The sequence below is a fragment of the Meleagris gallopavo genome, chromosome 6, assembly GCF_905368555.1.
Source record: "Meleagris gallopavo chromosome 6, MGAL_WU_HG_1.1, whole genome shotgun sequence".
Lineage (NCBI taxonomy): Eukaryota > Metazoa > Chordata > Aves > Galliformes > Phasianidae > Meleagris > Meleagris gallopavo.
Window position 1 is genome coordinate 17,846,701 of NC_139409.1, and position 21,116 is coordinate 17,867,816.

The window sequence follows — 21,116 nt, forward strand, 5'->3', positions numbered from 1 at the left end:
AGACACCCATCAAATATATGTCAAAAGATACACAAATGCAATGGCGAATAAAAGAGAGAAATTACATTTTCCTGATTCAGTAAGCTTAACACTGCAGTTCACCTCTAATTGCAAAACGTGGCGTCTGGTGAACAGCATGTAGATACAATTTTTTATTTTCTTGGTTTTTTTTTTTTAAATTAAGTACCAAGAATATCTTCTAGGAACAGTTGCAAGTCAAACAAGTCAAAGAGTGACAAGTCAAACAAAGTCAACATGAACTACTAATAATCATAGTGTAACCTAGTATCCAAAGCAAATAAGAAGAGTATCTTAAAGCACCATTTACTTCTACATCTTTCACAGTTATTATTACAGAATGCAAACACAGATAGATATGTTGCTCAAATGGAAACAAAATCAAGCAGTAAACTTCATGACCTATTTTTAATACTTAGACAACATTTTTCAAATTACTAACAACATCCACTGCATAATTTTCTCAAATAAGAACTGTGCAAGTCACTTCAAATTTCAGTTGATTCTCTGCTGAGTTTATTCAAAAGTTACTCTCCTCTATCTTATAATGTGTACCAACACTAAGGAGTCAAGCAAAGGATACTACAACACATTGAGATTGAAGAAAAAAAACACATGACAGTCCAATTAATGCTGTTACTTCAAAGTGTTAGAAAACTATTGATGAAACTGAAGTAAATAATGTCATAATAATGAATAAAATATGAAGACTTAATAATATAAGAAGTATATAATGGTTATTTTTAACTGAAAGTATTTCAGTTGATCCCTGCAGGGTAGGGAGGCAATCTGGAAAAGCAATGTGATCTTTCTTTCTCAAAAAAGTCTTTTGATGAGTGTGGAAAGAACTTACTACAAAAGCCAAAGTGAAATAGTTTCACAAAGGAATATGAAAGAGCAGCTAAGGCTCCTCTATGGTCTTCTCTCAAGTCCCTCTCCGCACCATTGAACCTTAACAGATACAGACTGTTTTTCTTTAAAGAGAAAAAAAATACAAAGTTTACTGTTAAGAGAATTTCTAAATTTTGCTAGCCATGGAATTTTTCTTGTATAGTTTACAGAGGTTATTATCACGCTGTAGCAAAGAGTTTTGTATTTGTCTGTTCTGGCCCACATATATCAAATACTTCTGATATAGACTTTTGGTTATTCCAGTTGGTAAAAATAATAAACACAGAATGCCAGTAAGCTTGCTGAATTTTCCACGAATGGTACAAAACATTTCCGTGACACACAGGTTGATCTCAGACGTTCAAAATTCCTGCTTTAGTTCTCTCCAAAGACAAAGCTACTAGCAACATCAGCAGAACAAGGTGTTCTTTCACAGCCTCCTGTTCCCCAAGTTTTTTTCCCAAAAACCTTGAAGTAAACACTTGGGAAGTGAAAAAAGAGGAATAAAAGTGGAACCTCAAGCAAGATACTACCAATCCCACTTAAGAGGTACACAGACTCATCTCTAATCATTTCTAAAAAACATCTCCCCATAACAACTAAGCAATTTTAGTGCCATAGTAGTTAGAGAGTAACTAAGCTATTTATTCTGTAGTTTCAAATTGCTCATTACAATTCAATTATACCTAAGCTTTTTAGTTGTTTTTTATTGTTACATCTTTACACATTAATTTTGTAAGCACAGTGCCCAAATGAGACTAATGTTTATTCTGAAGGAAAACAAATCTTTTCAACTCGATGTTCATTTGCAAGCTATCCATACCAATATTTTCAGACCAACCCATTCTTACTGCAAGTATTCACTAGTCAGAATCATAGAACTGCCTGAGTTCAAAGGTCCTGTGCGACCTGGTGTAGGGAACCTGCTTTGGCAGGGGGGTTGGTCTCGATGATCTCTAGAGGTCCCTTCCAACCCCTACAATTCTGTGATTCTGTGAAAGTGATCTTTAAAGATCACTTAGCCCAAGTCCCCTGCAATGAACAGGGAGCCCCATTCAGCCTGACCTTGGGTATCTCCACAGACAGGGCATACACCACCTCTCTGGGCCAATGCCTCACTACCCTTATTGTAAAAAACTTCTTCCTTATATCCAATCTAAATCTCTCCTCTTGTAGTTAGAAACCATTCCCCCCTGTCCTATCACAGCAGACCCTGCTAAAGAGTCTGTTCCCTTCTTTCTTACAGCCCCCTGTAGGTACTGAAAGGTCACTGTCAGGTCTTCCCAGAGCCTTTTTTTCTCCAGACTGAACAGCCCCAGCTCCCTCAGCCTGTCCTCACAGGGGAGGTGTTCCATTCCTGCGATCATTTTTGTGGCCCTCCTCTGGACGTGCTCCAACAGGTCCACATCTCTCCTGTACTGAGGACTCCACATCACATAGTACTGCAGGTAAGGTCTCACAGTGCAGAGTAGAGGGGCAGGATCACCTCCCTTGACCTGCTGATCATGCTTCTTTTGCTGCAACCCAGGACACAGTTGGTCTTCTGGGCTGCAGGGACACATTGCTGGTTGAAACTTGATGATCATTGTGGCCCTTTTCAACCCATTCTATGACTTCAGTACTTGCAAGTACTTTTCAGCCAGGCTCTGCTCCATCCTTTCATCCCTCAGCTTGTACTGACAGTGAGGGCTGCACTCAGGCACAAGACCTTGCATTTGAGTTTGCCTCATGAGGTTCGTCTGTGCCCACTGCTCAACCTGTCTAGATATCTCTGAATGGCATCTCATCCCCCATACATGTCAATCATTCCAAACAGCTCAGTGTCATTCTGCAAACTTAATGAGGATGTACTCAATTCCACTGATGAAGATATTAAACAGCACTGGTCCCAGTACTGACTCCTGAGGGATAGTTTTTCAGGTCTGAACAAAATAACTACATCCAATTTTCAGCTCACAGTTTCTGTCTTTTTGAATGGAAGGTTGCCCAAAGTTCAGATTATCCAGATCTCCAAAGTACAAAGATGAAAGAACAAAAACACCCTCCCTAAAACTCATTATTTATATAGAAATAGAAATACAAATATTTACTATGAGAATAATCAAGATTCCAAATGGATTTGCAGAGGACAAAATAAGAAAAATCACCCCAAATAATTACCCTTCTCCTCCAAGACATAGTGTATAATATATATAGTACAATAAAATAAGTCATCTCATGGAGGTAGTAATTTTGTGAGCCTCTGTACTAGAACCGTGAGGTCACAGCATGAACCTGTGATTGAGCACCTGGTGAAGGGACATAACCAGCCCTGGGAGCACAGGTGGAAGCAATTCACGTGTATGAGTGGAAGGGGTGGATCCAGGGTCCACCCTTCTCTAACCTCATTTAAGGGCTGGCAGCTGCAACAGAATTACCTCCTTTGGAGTGTTTGGTAAACCCTGATCCTCAGAAAGGGGTGATTCCTATTTCATTACTAGATTGTAACCTCTGCCTTTCTCAAGTGATCAAAAACTCGTTTTTAAAGCAGCTATATCTGCTACTGCTTATCTTTACAGCCTTCATACCAAACTTGTTCCATGGGCCAGTATTTTGCAAAGCATGGATATTTATTAAGTATGTCAGACAAAACTCCAAAACAAAAGCCTGTAGTCATGAAAACTTAAGTGATTTGCAAATTCTGAAAACTGCAACTCTTTTCTACCAAGCAATGATTTATATTATCAATTAATTTAATTTTAAACAGCATCTTATGATACGACATACAAAGCAAATTAAACTTGATTATGTAAAAATGCTATAACATGCTCTGACAACCTGTAAACATCAATCCAGAGGTAACTTTATGACACGGTGTTGCTTTACCTGATATTACAGGTCATGCAATCTTCTGAAGAACTGTGTTTCAGTTCATGAATAGTAGAAAAACTTTTAAAATCCTATCCATTGCAAACTTATCATAGCTACAGAAAAAGGTCAGGAATTGCAATGGCAAAACACAACATTAACAATGTCAAGAACTCAGCGCAAGAGAAGCCCAGCAGTTAGCAGAACAAACCGAAGATACATCGTGTTCTCAAACTATTTCACAGATATTATGGCCTGAAATACATCTCCAGTCAAAGTCACTTTTTTTTGTTCTGGTCAGACACATGAAACAACTCAAAGTTTCTTCAAACTTAACTTCAAGGTTTTGTCAATTTGAGTAAAAATCCATATACGTACTTTTAAAAAGCATGATCTGCAATACAATAACAGAGGAAGATTAAGCAAACTAAAGAAAAAGTAAAGCTAGTAGACTAGCAAAGTCTTAACCTGGAAGTAATTCTGTAGTCATTCAAAATTGTTTCCTTCTATGCTCATATTGCTAAGAAAAAAATGCCAAGAATCTATACTTTCATTATTTTCAGTCAAATTGTGATTCAGAGGTACTACTACACCACAGTGCACATACTCCTTCAGCGCCAGATGACAACAGAACTATTTACCACTACTATTAACCAGACATAAAGACATCTTTTTAAAAAGGTAGTCCTGGAACAATGAAAATCAACACCATCCGGAGTGGAAATAAGCTTGAAAACAAATCCAATGTTAAGGAGACTAATGCCCTGAAGACAGATATTTGTTATTAAATGTCACTATAAATACAGCTCCTCCCGGTAATACATACTTTGTTCAGTACATATTTTGTTTTTCTCAATTTGTATGCTTTTGAGAAATACAAAATTCAGTCCACCCATACTCACAGAAAAGTCTATTAAGTTAGCTGTATAGGAAGAATGCAGGTGAGCAGTTCTGCATGTAATCTCAGAAAGGAGGCTTGAAAAAAGATTCAAAGATAATTTGTATTGCTGTGTCACTGTTTGTTCTTTGTGTTCTATTTAGATAACAAATTTCCCACAGACAACTATTAATTCTCAGCACTAGAAATGTAAAATAATCACCATAAATTTAAAATTCATTTTTAAAAATATATGAAATTAAATTCTTACAAGAATTCACGAATGACAAAGTTAGCAATTGGTTTGCTACTTTTGTACCTTCATTGGAAAAATCCCAGCTTTACAAGGTAATCCCAGAATTACAAGGTATTCTGCCACCACGGTGGATCTAATCACCAGTACCATTAAAATGTGTCAAGAAGAGATATAAGATCCTTGATAGGGAAAAACATGCAACAGACAAACATGAACTAGATGTTGATTACTCAGACATTTATTGAATAATCTACTCCCTTTATTATTTCCCTCCTGATCAGAACAACTATACAAAAAAGAAAAATCTCTAATAGAAGAACTAAGGCAAATGAAGCTGCATGAAAACAGCCTTCCCAACAGACATGTTTCAGAAAACAGAAAAAGAAAGGCATGCGTACAAGCACACCTGAAGATGCTTCTTGACTGGACCTAGAACCTCTAGCTCATCACCTGTGTTATCCAGTGCTTAAGGAACAAGATTTCCTTCATGCTTTTCAGCAAAAGTTAAGGTAAATATTTATCAGAAAGTTCCACTATTAAGCAGATGTGCCACGTAATTAGCAACGACAAATCCACTTACTTTTTTCTCCTTCTCATGATGTTTATCCTGAGAGTGAGAGGAAGAATCACTTAAACTTTGATCATATGACCTATTAGATCCCCGTTTGCTCTTTTTCTAAAAAGAGAAAACATATTTATGGATATACAAAAGGAATCATTTGAATAAACAAAAAATAGAAAGCACTTCACTGATAAAATGCCTTAGTACTTGAAGAAAAAACTTCAGTTTCTGAAAGCTTGACAAATAACTAACACTAGTAAAATTAACAAGACTACTGAACGTACATCCAGAAAATGTCTATCCATTCTCTGATTTTCATACCTCCCAGACAAAATGTTTTTTTTGTTTTTTTTTTTTGTTTTTTTTACCAAAGAAAAATATATTATCTTCTAAAGGTTAAAAGATGATAGACAAATTTTTTCAAGTTTTCATAACATAAAACAGAGAAGATGCTGCTCAAATGGAGAAGTTGCATCACTAACACTGTTACATGCCTAAAATGCAATGTGAGGCAACTGCTTTAAGGCTTCACCATTTATTGGTCAAGTGACCTCTCTATTATATTTTCTTTAAAATTGTGGGTTTTTTTCTAAATAGGATACAGGTTGCATCAATCATGTCATAAAGCAGTACATAATTTTTTTCATGGATTTCCATTATGTTCAAGAGCCCATTCTGAAGTGACATATATTTATGCTAGCCAGTGCCCAAAAAGTGTTATAACTGAGGTAGCTCATAATTGAGGTAGCTCATAACTGACTTGTATAAACAACTTCAAGTCAGTGCTTTTCCAACTTACATTTTCAGTAGTTATACAACATCCATCATTTTCAGTAATAGATAACAAATACCTGTATTTATCAGGCAACAGCAGTCCCAATAGCTCTAAAGAAATTAGAACACTAGCATGATCTTTCCAGTCTTTACTGTTCTTACCATTTGCAATGGCAAGCTATCACGTCAAATGTGATGCTGGGTCTTTACTATTACTTTGTACAACTATTTGAAACGTTCTCAAACACGGTTGCACTGGCATGTTAAAATCAAATGCATAAAAGTATAGAGCTTGCCTTCACTGCTAAGTAATGCCTAACTTCTGTTATTTTCATATACTTAGCTCAAGATTTAAATTAAAAAAAAAAAAAAAAAAAAAGATTAATTCAAGTCTAGAAGACCCTGACTTATCTTCATTATGAAATTCATCAATATTCACAGAGCTAATCTCCCTGAGCTTATATTCTAGAAACCTAAAAGGGTTCACTGGCCCTGTTTTTACTTCACTGCAACATGAGTAAGTCTCCAAAATATTCAGCTTTTCCGCAGAGAACAAGTAACCTACAAGTTTCACCATATTTACAGCAACATATGAATTTCAGTCCATATATTTTAATTTTCATATGTCAATGTTTGTAAATAATGTTTTTAAAATATCACTAAACCGTTTAAGTCAGCTTGCCCAGAGACGAGGCAGAAGCCCTGTCCTAGGAGACACTCAAGTTCAGACCAGTCAGGGCTCTGAGCACCTGATCTAGCTGTAGGTGCCCTTGTTCACCACAAGGGAGTTGGACTAGACAGCCTTTAAGGGTCCCTTCCAACTCAAATGATTCTAATTCTTTAAGTCTGCACATGTACACATAGATCTGGAACAGCCAAATGGATGTTAAAGGGAAAGCTTGAGAAGCCTGACACAAAAAGCTGCTGAAGTAACTGAGAAGTTTCAAAGTTTTTGTTTTTTTAAAAAACATCAAACCCCAAGCCGTGTTCTTGAGATTCTGTTTAAGGGAACTAATGAGTAGGAAATCCACTGGCTATACAGAGAAGACAGAGCAGAAGGAACAACAGCAAAACAGAACGACAGATGGAGAAAGAAATGGAAGCCTTCTTTACAGTCCAATATACAGGATAGCAAGGAAAAAGTATTTTCAACTACTAATTGAAAAAAAATACAAATAAAAACTAGATGCATATTTATTTCTGCCAGAGGGAAAAAATACACATTTAGAAAATAAACAACATTTTTATCTAGAATCAAAAGCTACAAAAAAATCTACCTTCTGAGCCACATGAAAATATAATTCCTAGTGTTAGAAGCAATTCAGAGTGAAAAAAAAATTAGTATCAGTAATGTACAGAATTTAACCATTACTTACCAGCTTACTAAAATGGTATTTACAGTAGCCACAATATTGGACATTATCTGCACCATTGCCTTCTTCTTCACAAAGAAGTCCTGCAAACTGTGCACTAGAAACAAACCAAACAATATTCATAACAAGCAAATACAAACTTGCACCAAAATCACACAGTTGATAACATATGGATGCTTGAATTTGTATTTAATTAGAGGAGATTTCCACACAAGTGACTTCGAACAGCATGCCAGCACTTAATCCACCTCTGGCAACTCAGTGGAAAAACCTGTGGTTACCTACAGCCGATGACTTTCTCCTAGATCTACAAACCATTCGAACAAATGTATAGCTTGAAAAATTTGAGTTACTTTCACAAATAAACAAAGCAGTTGCTGATGATCATTAGCTCAAACTGAAGTCAAAATTATGTACAGAAAGAATAGGTTGGATTTTGCTTTGTTTTTAAACAAAACTATAGTGTGGATTCAAAGAAGAAATTCTTCTGAAGTTGCATATATCCTTCCCTCTCTGCCAAGAAAATTACTTTTTTTTTTTTTTAAATAGAACTTCAATGACATAATAAATCTAATATATTTCATGGGTTTAAAAGATTGTGGCAGGTTAATTTCTTTTAAAAGAAGAAAATGACTTACAGTGTCACTTTGTCTGGGCTAATATTATCTTATTCAACTACATTTTTCAAATCAAATTTGCTTTTCACCATTAGTAAAGTTGATTTATTTTCTGTATCAAAACCAACTTAGATATTGAAAAACCAAATATTCGGTTTCATTTTCCTCATCATTTTCATTAGCATAATAATGCAATGTTACAGACAAAGTGATGCAAGGAAGTATGTAAATGAAAGAACAACATACAGGGCAGTTTATTTTCATTGTTTTTAAAAATCACTTTCCCCTCATTTATATAGAATTACATTCTTGTGCAATCCAGAAATACCATCTACTAAATACATGCACACCTACAGCAGATGCCAGCTATAAGCAAAGATCTGTCATTCTAAGCTTGTCATACAAAAACAGATGGACTCCAGCTCTTTCTTTTTCAGACATTAGTTTTGTTAACACAGAACTGACACAGCTTGATCTGGATCTCTGTTTTCTGTAGTTTTCACATTTTCCTTCCATTTCATAAATATTACAGAAGCCTCTCAATATCCTCAATACAACATCAATACAGAACTCTCTGGTTAGAGATCATTTTTGGTACATATCTGTTCACAATGAAACAAAAATCGTAAGAACTGGCAAGATAACAAAAGGTATATATTTTTAAATTGAATGTGATTCCCAAGTTCTTTTTACACTCGTCGATAACAAGATTTTGGAACAAAGAGACAACAGATGAATAGGACTCCTCTTTCAAACAATTGGATGCATACTTTTTTTTCCATGTCCACAAGCAATTTCTCAAAGTGGTACGCAAGTTTTCAGGAACAAAGTCTGTTTTCACCATAAAACCAAACTTGATTACATTCAATGGAAAATTAGATGGTTATGAAGAAGTAAGACTTCAACATCCCTCCAGATAACTAAGTACCGAAGGAGGGGAAAAAAAAAAAAGAAAAAAAAAAGACAAAAACCATGCAACAACAGAGAAGCCCCCACCTCTGCAAGTGAGAATGTGCAGACTTGCAAAGAAATCAGTACTTAATCTGAACAAAACATTCAAAGTAGCACTTGATTACACTGAAGAAAATACTTTTAAGTAGGTGTGCAAATACCTTTTCTTAGACTGAGCTTCTGCACAGAAACGATGGAGCACAATGGGGAACTCACAAACCTGATGAGTACATCTACAGCTAACATACCTAGATAATCTGTGTAAATCTGCTATTACAAAAAAGCTTCAGCTGAATTTGAAAGAGTAAATATGCCCCAGAAATTGTGCGTGGAAATCCCTTTGCCTCATCTTACTTGCTGACATTTGTTGTCATCTAATACAGTCTCTTTTAGAAACCCATAAAGTGAGACAACCATCTCCTGAATGCTTGCCAACCACAATAGCTTAAAGTGGAATGAATCAGGCAGACATGGCTGTTTTTTCTCCAGCGGCTACAGATGAAAGATGTGTACCATTTACATAATGCTAGTGAGGTGAACTACTCCAAATATTTGAAAACCAGAAGTAGTCACTTTACTGCATTTTTAATGTGTGTTTCAACACTTTTTCCTACTGATTTATCAAAAGATAACATCAAATCACCAGGTCAACAATTCACATTCCTTCCCATTCCTGTATCCTATAAAACATCTAAAAAAAGAGGATAGGACAAGAAACACTAAACCTTACTCAGATAAGCACAGGGCACTTAACACAACACGAAGGAGTATTATCAGACTACTTCTACAGTTCCCAGCAATGTATATGATACCACTGCCATATAATCAGTAAACTCTAACAAAATTAAGTATTTCTACACAAACCACTTCACTGTATTTCTTCACCCTAAAATATTCTCAACGAAGTATTTATTCATTTTATAGTATAGAGTTGACTCTCTGGAAAATTCTTTCAGATATGTGCAATAATAAAATATACCTACCATGTTACATGAAAAGCTTGTCGACATCCGTGTTTATTACATGTCATGCATGCACCTGTGGCTGCTTTACTTTCTCTGCCTTGTTCATCACAGATATAGCATGTCTATCAAAGAGAAAATAATATGATGAAAAGCAAACAAATAAGTTATGTGTCACAAGAAATTCTAAGGTGAGAAGTGTTGGATTGTACATCTAACCTTATGTAATAACTCCTTTATAAAGAAGTCCAATTACACTTGTTTGCAAAAGAAGATTATCTGGTAGACACTTTGGATCTGTATAACACTTCATCAGTGCTAAACCAGTACAAATACTAATTTATTTAAATTCTATACTGCTACTCAATCAGCCAAAATGGTTAAACAACCAAAGGCTAATAGCATTAGGCTTTAGGATTTTCCTGGCTTTTAAGTTTGCATTTATGTCTTTTTAAGCTGCAATCATTTTGACAGTCATTTAACAGTACTTGTAGCTATGACATTCAGAAACATCAAACCAGACTGAGTGCCTACCAGTAGTGGGTACCATAAGGTATATATGCATATATCTACACAAACCACCAACAGAAAAGCTGCAAGCTTAAAATTTTACTTGCACATTTGTGTAAACAATTTTCAGAAGTCTCACAGCATGCTTCAATATTCATATGACATTCAGTTACCTTCAATTAAATACTGTGTTTAACAGAGTTCTGCTTTAATTTCAGACAGCTTCATAAGCATCTTAGAAAGTAATCGAGTAAGAACTCTCTGTAAATAAAGTTTAAATTAATACACTAAACCTATTTCAAGCTTAAAAACATGCTAAAGTGAGAATGAGTTTCTATTCTCTGAAAATCTTTTCACAGAATTTCTCTCATAAATTTGCCTTACTGGGATACAATGGCAGTTTATAAGATTTTAGAAACATTTTCAACAAAATGTGGGGGAGAAAAAAATCAAGATAAAAAGAATGCAATATCTATCACTATCTATCATTATTTTATATGTAGCTGATGAACAGGGATACTTGTATGGAAGCTCACTATTACGCTAGACATCACTACAAACTCTCACTAGCATTTCAGTGAGAAGCATAAGTCAAAAGTACATCTTCTTCCGCAACTCCTTTAATAACCAAAATGTCATCTAGAAAAATCTATCACATCACATTTGTATCATCAGTTGCAAACTACAGCCCACGTAAAATTTAACTGTTTATCAGTTCATTCTTAATGAATCCAGCATCAATACAATCAAGTTCCTCCTCTTAAATAAGACAGAATCTTATCAAAGGGACAAATATCAACGGTACACTGCTATCCATAGGTATTCCATTGTAAGATCCTAGGTGTAACTGATTTGTCCCAACTGCATTGCAACCTCCTCCAGAAAGGCAGGGAAAGAGAGCAGGATAATAAATAAATGAAAAGAACATAAACTGATGTCTACTACCCAGTGTTTAAGAAAAATGTCCCAAAACATCACTGAAATTGAGAATGAAAAAGGAAATAAGGCAAAATTTATGTTCTTTACAAAAGAAGTGAAAATGAGTGAAATTCTGGAATCAGAACTGCCTTGAATAGTTATCCATCTTCAATACTTAACACGAGAAGTCAGCCAACTAAAGCATTTTTGTTATTGTGCAAGACTCTGAGGTAGATGAATTATTTGGCATGGTTTTCTCTAGTCTCCTGAAGAGTACTAAGAGCAGTAGCTAACATAACCCAAAACCATACCCTATCTCCTAACACTTGAAGGTTGGGGAATGGGGACATGAATCTTTGCCTTGCTCCTGCTGTGCCAGGTACCACACACTCACTACTCACTGGGCCATTTGCCAGGGTCAGAGACTGGTCACTTTTTAGATTTCCATACCATGACCCAACATGTGAAGATTTTATTAACAAACTAGGTCATAATCTATCAACTGCATCTGAATAACTATTTCTAAGTCTCAACATAAGGTAGCTCTGTAAGCAGAGTTCAATAGATTCCATACAGCTCCAGCTCCAGCTCCCATTCTGTTTTGAAGTTTTGCCTAAAAAGTTTTCCTCACCGAAGTTCAGAAGTGGTGTAAACGTTCCATTTAATAAGGATGTAGGTCCTGTTCTTTGGCAGTGTATGCTGCATTCAGGACCCCTTAAACTGACTAACAGTAAAATGATTGGGGGGGGGGGGGGGGAAGAAAAAAAAAGACTGATTGGATACATTACAAACAAGTTTAAACACAACACTGCGGACTGCCTACCCAACACAAATATCTAGAGACATTTTGCAAAGCTGCCTTGAGTTGTCTGTCAGTAATTTTCCTTCGAAGATTCAAAACTGTAAAGCTCCTTTGCAAAAAAAGGCGAGGAATGCCTTGCAAAAAAAAAAAAAAAAAAAAGTAATCTGAGAAGCAGTTTATTCTACTCGTAAAAGCTACCTAAGAGTATTGCCCATTTACAGAATTGAACTTAGAATTTGTACATAAGTTTCTTATTATTGCAGCAAATAATGAAATAAAATTTTAATAGCTGTCTTTACTGCTAGGTGGATCAAGAAACTCCAAACGCACTTATTGTTTAAAATCAACTCTGAAGAGGCTCTTAAAAGCAATAATTATATTCAATTACCACAGGCTTCAAATGTACCTGAGAAAGACAGATAAATCTCTCCATAAAACAAGTAAGAGATTATACATGCACAAACAGCCAAGAAATAACAAACATCTATTCAATAGGAAAGTGATTTCTAGTCCATTTCTTTTTTGGAAGCAACTACGTAAAAGCAGCTTTCGTATTAACTCATTCATCAGGTCACTCAGTAGGTTTACACTGTAACATGATGGCTTTTATCCAAGGAGCAGGTAAACTCCACAGAATGAGTGGCCATAAGCTCATGGTCCGGCGTCAACTTTGTTCCTTCTTGTACCCAAGATTACATTACTGCATATTATTACGTATTTTACAACAGAAAATAAGGAAACAACTACATAAAAGAATCCTATGTGAATCAAGTAGTATCTCCTGGCAGAATTCCAAGGAAGTTTTTCTTTCTTTTAAAGACTTTAGTATGAATTCTTCCTTATGATAATTTTTGCTGAACTACATCTTATCCCAATTCCATATGGAAGACTACTTCCAGACATACACAGCTGCATACACAAAATTAGTCAGGACTTAGCAACAAATCAAATCTTTCTAGAAATCATTCTTTTCCAACCTAAGTTGACAAGCAGAATCAAACTGACTGGAACTGTGACCCCAAATTTGCGATTTCTGGTAAGTTAATACATTTTCTAATGTATTATATTGGCCTGTATTAAAGTAGTTTTAGACTGACAGCTAACTTAGAAAACTGTCCCCAACCTGAACACCAACAAAGAAGCAGAAAATTAAAAATTTGACAACAGGAACTCTACACTGTCTGTACGCTATTAATATTCAATGAAATGTTTTAAGTACATTAAGGAAGAACCATTACAAATTAAAAAAAGAAACACTATGACTACTGATGGGGGAAAAGGAGAAAAGAGATATTCTATTGGCCCAAAGTTGAGCAGAGAAAAAAAAATACTGCTTTATGTCCAAGCACAAAACATCTATTGGTTCTGCACTTACTCTCACTATTGCATTTTCTTGCCAATACAGAAGGAAGTTTACAGTCAAAAGTTGATACAGATACTCAGGTAGTATGAATGAGAAAGACCTACAGTTTGACTCTTTTCATACACTGGTAAGTAGGAAGGGAAAAACCTATGGAACAGCAATATTAGTAAACGAGACAGATAAGGAAAAGACCAACATACTGAACAGGAAAAAAGACTAGAAAGAAAGGAAAAAGAATAGAGTATAATTTGAATCTTTCTGTGAGAGGAAAAAAGAAAAAAAGCAGAGACATAAGCTGGGAAAAAAAAAAGAGAGGTTAGAGAAACAACATGAGATGGACTAGTTTCCCTGTAGGAAATGACTTTTTTTTTTTTTTTTTTTTTTTTTTTTTTTTTTTTTTTTTTTACATCATAAAGTGTGTTCTTCTTTTGCTCCTATGTCCACAAACCATCATGGAATAAAGTAATAGAAAGAAACTAGAATTAAAAGGAACTGCACAAAAATGTGTTAATAAAACTACTCATAAATTGAGTTCACTGCCTACAAAAGGGAAAACACAAAAATACAAAGGAGGGAGTAGTTAGGTATCATGGGGAAAAGGCAGTGCAAGTGGAAGACCAAGTAGAAAAAATAAGCTATTAGTAGAAAATATTAACAACTTTTTTTTAATAAAGTCTTGCCACACTTCAAAAAAGATTCCATCTCACTGACCCTTATTTAGGAGCAGTTATTCTATTTCTTCTATAGGCAACTAATCCTGCTAAAGAAAACACTGTTTACAAAAGCAAAAGTCTGCAAGATTTAGCCTTAATATATTGGTACTGCTGTTCTTGTTTATGAAGTTCTTATTAATAATTAAAACAGTAGGACTAAGTGGTAATTAATATTAACATTTCAAATAAGGTGTAATAATATTCTTACATATGGGAAATGTTTCACATTGCTTTCAAAATAAACCATTATTCAAAGATTGCAATATTTTTAATTAACAAAACAGTCCCTACTCTGTATAAGAATAATGAGACATTGCAGATAACTTTGCAGCTTAATTGAACAACACAGCTTTCTTAATTCTTGAACTTATCATTGATACATGGAAGAAAACATACAACATTACAGTAGCTATTGATAAATTTCATCTAAACTGCATTTAAAAAACTGTAGTTTTAGATTATTTAAAGCTCACAAGTTTTCAAATAAATACATTACATACAGATAAAAAGACACACAATTGTACCTTATTGTAACGATCATGAGGAACAGACTGCAACACAATAGGTTCCATTGTAGCGACATTCGCAAACTGCACCTCGGGAATGTACAGAGCACAAACCACATGAGCCCAACCTACAAAAAGTTACAATTGTATTTAATTTTAACGTTTTCTAGAAGCTCAAAGGACATTTCAATTACTGTACAAAGAACCTCTTACAGCACTCTTCTCCATTAACTATTTTAACTGTTTAAAACATTGCAGACATAAATGACTTAAATCACGTTTACATTTCATTTTATATTACCCAAAGTTAAGAGGAGCTGTAAAATATTTTAAGTTTATTGTGTGGAGAATTCCTAAAAATAGTACTTCATGAACTGCAGATAGCAATGATTCACACAAACACAAGTGGAAAAGCAGTTTCTTTCTTTAACTTACCTGGATTACCATAGAAAACACTTAAAAACTATGCAAATTCCCACAAAAGAAAAATAGGGTATGAAGAAAGTATTCATGCAAGCGTTACTTTCATGTAAGACCTTCTGTGTACAGTTTTTATTTAAACAAAACCATTCTGAATTGACTAGACTCATCTATTCTCTCCAAAGCAAGAAATCTCACATCACGCGCACACACACACATAAATATACGCACACACACACAAAAAAAACAAACCAAAAACACACATACCTACAACTTTTTTTTATTTTCCTAGTTTTAAAGATTTAGACAACTTACTTATCCTAACTAGATCAACTCCTACATCCAGTCCTGTCCTAAGTCACTGACCTGGGGCTCAGTTACTTACCACATCGTACTTTAGCAACACTTAAAGAAATAAAAGCTCCTAAAATAGCATTAGGAATGGTGTGTAGAGGGGGGTGGAGGGAAGAAAACTCTCCAGAAAGAAAACCACTGATTTCAAGCTTTCCTTCCATGCCATGATTCTGAGAGTTGCAAGCTTGTTCCAGTAGAGGCTACTTTGCCACAAGTGTAAGAAAACTGTCCGTATTCTATGCTTGGCTAAATTCAGCAAAATCTAACCCAGCATCAGAAGCAGCTGTGCTGCTTCATCATCATATTCATAAATTCTTAACACAAGGAACAAGTATTCGACTAGTAGAAGAGTAAAGAAAATGAAGTGCCATTTTAAGCCACTTCTAAAAAAAAATTTCTACAGATCATTTTAAAACAATCACTAAAAGACTGACTGGGAGAAAAAAAAAAAACACAAAACACCTATGAAAACCTCAGATTGTATGTTCTCTGTTTGACATATCTTCAGGGAATTAGTGTTTATAAGGACTTTCCTAAGACTTGCACACTGCCCTGAGCCACAGCCATTTTACTAGACAGATAAGCAAACATTAACGTGGTGTTGAAGGTGAATATTTCTCTTTAAATCTCTTCCCCTGAAAAAGTATTAATCTAATAACCCATTAAACCCACAGAAAAGTGACAGACAGTATCTATATAGCAAAACAAACAACATACATCAGCACTGATAAACTTCTTCGAAAAGAGATTAAAAACTGCTCAAGGAACTAAGACCAGGGACCTTCTCCACCTGTTTCCAGTTATCTTCTTCAGATCCTCACAATCTGGCCTTCGCAAAAAATGACAACTTGTCCAGTAAAAAATTAAATCATAGGGATGGTTGCAGCATCTTTATCATCATCTACAAGCCACAAATGCCTAATCCTGCATGACCTCCCACTGGGACTCCATGCACCAAGCTACTTAAATGTTACTTTGTCCAAGGCTTCACTGGTTAAGAAAAACTGAAGTATCAGAAAGCAACAACCAGCTCATCTAGAAGAACCAAAACCAGCACATTCAGGAGTTCCTTCCCGTGAAAGCATGGGGAAGAAATTCTTCCCTCTTGAGTGTTGTTAAGGACTGGTTTCCTGAAGAGGCTGTGCAATCTCCATCACCGGAGAACTTTGCAAGGTCTATAGACCCCTCCACAAAATTTATCAGTTAAGGGTGGCCAAGAGTATTCAGCTTCACCACAGAAAGACAAAATGGTAATGGAAAACAGTATAGGAGGTAAACAACCATCATCTTTTTCCTGAACACCAAAAGATTACTCAAGACTATTCCAAAGCATGAAACCAAGGACACCCAAAGGGAACAAGTGTGACAGCTCACACTTTTCCGCATTTAAAAACAAGTCCAAGATCTACTTCAGTAACAATAATGACAAAAACAGTAATTTCAAACAGCAAGAATTGAAAATTAATGCCAAAAAGCCTTCAAAATTAAAATACATCTTATGAAAGCTTTTTACTTGAGCCCCACTGCCAACATTTTTTCTTTAAGTATCTGTCAGAAAAGCTCACTACTGAGTTTTGTCAATTTTAGGTTTTGTCCTGGCATGTAAAATGCTTAACTGCAAGCTCAGAATCCATCCTCATTTTACAAATCTTTTGCTGAGGTTCTGATTTCAGATGCTTAATTTTCACCTCAGTGAAAGCTTTCTAACACTGCATATTCAAAATATTTAAGTATGTAATATTCATTAACGTTCAGAATAACAGATCTTGAGTTCCAGTGCCTTAACTAAAAACAGTCTGTCATCCCAACGACAGCAAACAGGTAACTATTTCATCACTAGTTAATAAAAGCTGTTGCCAACACAGAATCCTACAATAACAACCAAAGACTTTTACAGTAATAATCCACCCTACCACTCAAATACAGAGAAGGCTGAGTGCTAACAACTGCAGAACAGACTCTGGACAATCGATGCCAAAGGAGCACAGCAGAGCAGTAGCAGCCAGAACCATGAAGTCACAGAGAAGTCCAGCTGCAGTGGCAGCCTGGTCCCAAAACAGCTCTGTGATGTCATCACCATCTCCTAACTCCAGTCTGACCTCTGAATAAGATTTGCTTATGCATTCTGTGAAAGTTCCTAAAGAGTCCATTGTATTTCACTAAGGAATTTTATGCCATCTGTAACTTTAACTCACTCCTAACCAAAATGAACACCATTTTTTAGCACAGAAAAAGCCTTCTTTGTTGAAACACTAGTTTTCTTATTAGGGTCACTCTGGGATGTAGCTTACAGACACACCTCAATCCATATCAACTGTGAGCTGTCACTGGAAGGTAAAGTCCCACCTCCCTCTCTCTGCAGCACAACTTGCCATATACTGAGGCAGATAAAATTGTACTCATTTCATTACTAACCCTGGGGCAAGACAGAAATTTACCTTGCGGTCACATCAGCAAGCTGATGAAAGGCATGCTAAGGTTTTATGTTTACCATAAACAAAACCACAGGTGAAAAAACAAGCCGGCACAGGAAAAGCACAGTCCTCTCCTTTCTGCAGAGGTCTGGGAACTGCACCCCAGGTTCTGCCGCCAGCACATCTGCTGGCTGATCCCAAAACTCAGCCCTATCCCACCCTGAAAGGTGAAGCCAGAGAAGACGTGCATAAGACCAGAATTGTTACTATATGCTACGGGGAAAGATTAAGTACTATTCTGAACCCTTAGTCCAAATGCCTCATTAAAGCATTCCATATACCTCTATTCCTTTCCCACAAAGGTAGCAAAACTTGCAGAAAAGATGAGGCTGCTTAAGATACTGCAGTTTCCTTAACCTCGCAAACACTGTTTTAGAGATTGCTAGGGCTAACACGGTATTATTCACTACACTGTTTGATCCACTCCTTGAAAAGATAGAAGAAAAAAGGTGCCCACACTAACTGCTGGAGATCCCTCCCCCAGCAGCTGACAGCCAACCTCGTCACCAGTACGCTGAATCAAGTGACAATTTCTACTAAAAATAACAGTAATAAACCGGTTATCTGTGAAGAAAAGGCTCCATTCCACAGAGCTTTACTACAGAATTTCACCTAAATCTGCATTTACCAATACTTGCTCTTCAATTAAAGAATAAGTACATATGAAAAATTCTCATTGGTTCTTCGTTTGGCAGCATAACAGTTTGTTTCTGAAGCAGCTCCAGCTTACATCCCACTGGTCCACTAAGTAAGCCAACAGCTTTAATCATCTTATCTTGCATGCTATGGCATTAATGAGTCTCTTACTCCTCTCTAAAGACATTTTATACAACAAAAGGAAAAAATGTCATAAATATTTATCTAAAGCTTTCTCTAATTTTTTTCCAGGTTCCCAGTGTAGTTCCTTACATTGCATTTACCAGTAAAATAATTAGTAAACATTTAATTTTTTATGGTAATATTAACAGATTATATGGTAATCTGTGTATTTGTTAGTAAAATATTTTTGTTTTGCTTAGATGATATTACTGCCTTTTCTAGTAAAAAATACATATGCTAAATCTTGCAAATCTCTGCAAAAGGACCTGAACATTTTTATGTAAACATTTCTAGCAAAATGCATAAGCCTAAATATATAACATTATACCATCCATATTCTTAAACATTAATACCATGAAAACGCATCAGAACAGCAAACGCGGCAGTGAGAGATGCTGACACCAATAACGCTAAGAGTAAGAAAAGCTGGCATGTGGTGTTTTTATAGACTTGGGGGATCCCAACGCTGACCCGGGGGATGGGAGGAGGGCCTGAAGGATGACATAAAACCACTGCATTGTTAGCTGGCCTTTTCCCAAGCAGCTGCATGAAAGAAGCCTTGGTGAAAAGTCGACACAAAGAATGCTGTTACACAGCATTCCTCATCAGCCAGTGGAATCAGATTTCAAAGCAACAACTCGCACACCAAGCTGAAGCCTCTTCGGCTCAGAGAGAAACGCAGACAAAGATTACTGTAAGAGAACTATTTAAACATCCAAAAAATATATCCAACGAACAGCGTGCTTGGAAAAAAAAGAAAAAAAAAGAAAAAAAAAAAAAGGAACAAGTGAACTTTTTTTAATGTATTAAACGCGTTTTTACACTTTGCCCAACTCCTAAGCCGCATACAGAGAACAGATATTGCTACAAACAGCTTAATTGCTCTTTCAGTAGCATTCTTACACATAAGACAGCAATCAATAAGGAATTCCCACATATACCACAGTTTTTCCTCATTTTCAAAACCTTTCATATTCAGTTATATATTTTAAACCACAATGATGCCCTAAATGAACACTACTACCAAATGTAGCGCAGGCTTTCGTGTATAAGTATATTCAAAGACAAAAGTTCATTAAAGTTTCAGCTCAATCCTACATTCTTACTTTCAGTAAAAAAAAAAAAACAAAATACAGAATTTCTATAATTGCAGACAGTGACCACAGACTTCCTAATGTTTCTGTAAATAGTTTCACAGGGTCCAGGTACAGAGAAGATCCTTTTCCCCCACAACACATTAAGCAGCCAGAACATTACAATGAATTACTTACATATTCAAAGCTTATTTTTAAAGTTTCTGGCAATCACCCTGATTAGAACCATGCAATGTCCCATCACTATTAACAAATGAATTACATCGAATTTGCAGCTAAATACGGTCAACTCTTCACAATCCTCAGCACATACGATCTCTTCGCAATAAACCACATCATGGATGTCATGCAGACTGCATGCTATGAAACGCAATTGCATTGTTTCCAAGACCCATGCAAGTTTCAGCAGTGTGAATCATTTTCACACAGTGTGAAGAAACCCAACAAATGTGCATTCAGCTCTTAGCTGCTCCTGTTCTGTGCTAGTACAGGTCTCTGGCAATGGAAAGCCCTGAAAGTACAATGAAGCAGCCTAAGGTTCTGGATTCAACTCGAATCCAGACCAAATTCTCTCTCGGGCCACCACCAGCAGGAGCAGCCACCGCCACCATACCAACAGGAGGCAGCTAATACAGTTACAGTTACCTCGGATAACTGAAATTCCCCTATGCCACTCTACCTCTAATTACCCAAATGGTCAAGAGTCAACAAAGACTGTAAAAATAGTTAACACCTCAAAAATTTACATTGCCCATGTATTCTGTTTAAAGCCTTGTTAAAATTAATACTTGTGTTCTAATTTGAGGTTCTGTCCCTCTGTCCCAGATTCAAGGTAGTGTGAATTGCTAGCTAGTGTTTTGTAATTATTGAGAAAAAATCTGTACCAAAAAGTGGTGACCTGTGATCACATTAGCAATCTATGCTACGGAACACTAAATCATACTGTTGTCATTTGGCAGCTTAGATAGATACAGATTTGCTTCTCTAAAACTTCACATGCAGTTCTGGTAGGGAT

At 35.9% G+C, this 21,116-nt stretch overlaps 1 protein-coding gene across 5 annotated transcripts in view; it reads right to left on the reverse strand.

Annotated features, from left to right (window-relative positions):
• MLLT10 (MLLT10 histone lysine methyltransferase DOT1L cofactor) overlaps positions 1-21,116 on the reverse strand; it is a 114,020-nt gene that overhangs the window by 70,071 nt on the left and 22,833 nt on the right. For 4 of the 5 annotated variants that reach the window (XM_085227284.1, XM_085227285.1, XM_085227287.1 and 1 more), the window contains 4 exons: positions 14,959-15,068; positions 10,150-10,253; positions 7,602-7,695; positions 5,470-5,565 (listed from right to left, as the gene is read on the reverse strand). In XM_085227284.1, the coding sequence (XP_085083410.1) occupies positions 5,470-5,565; positions 7,602-7,695; positions 10,150-10,253; positions 14,959-15,068 (404 nt within the window). The remainder of the gene's footprint in view (positions 1-5,469; positions 5,566-7,601; positions 7,696-10,149; positions 10,254-14,958; positions 15,069-21,116) is intronic. The other variant, XM_085227286.1, reaches the window with a different exon arrangement.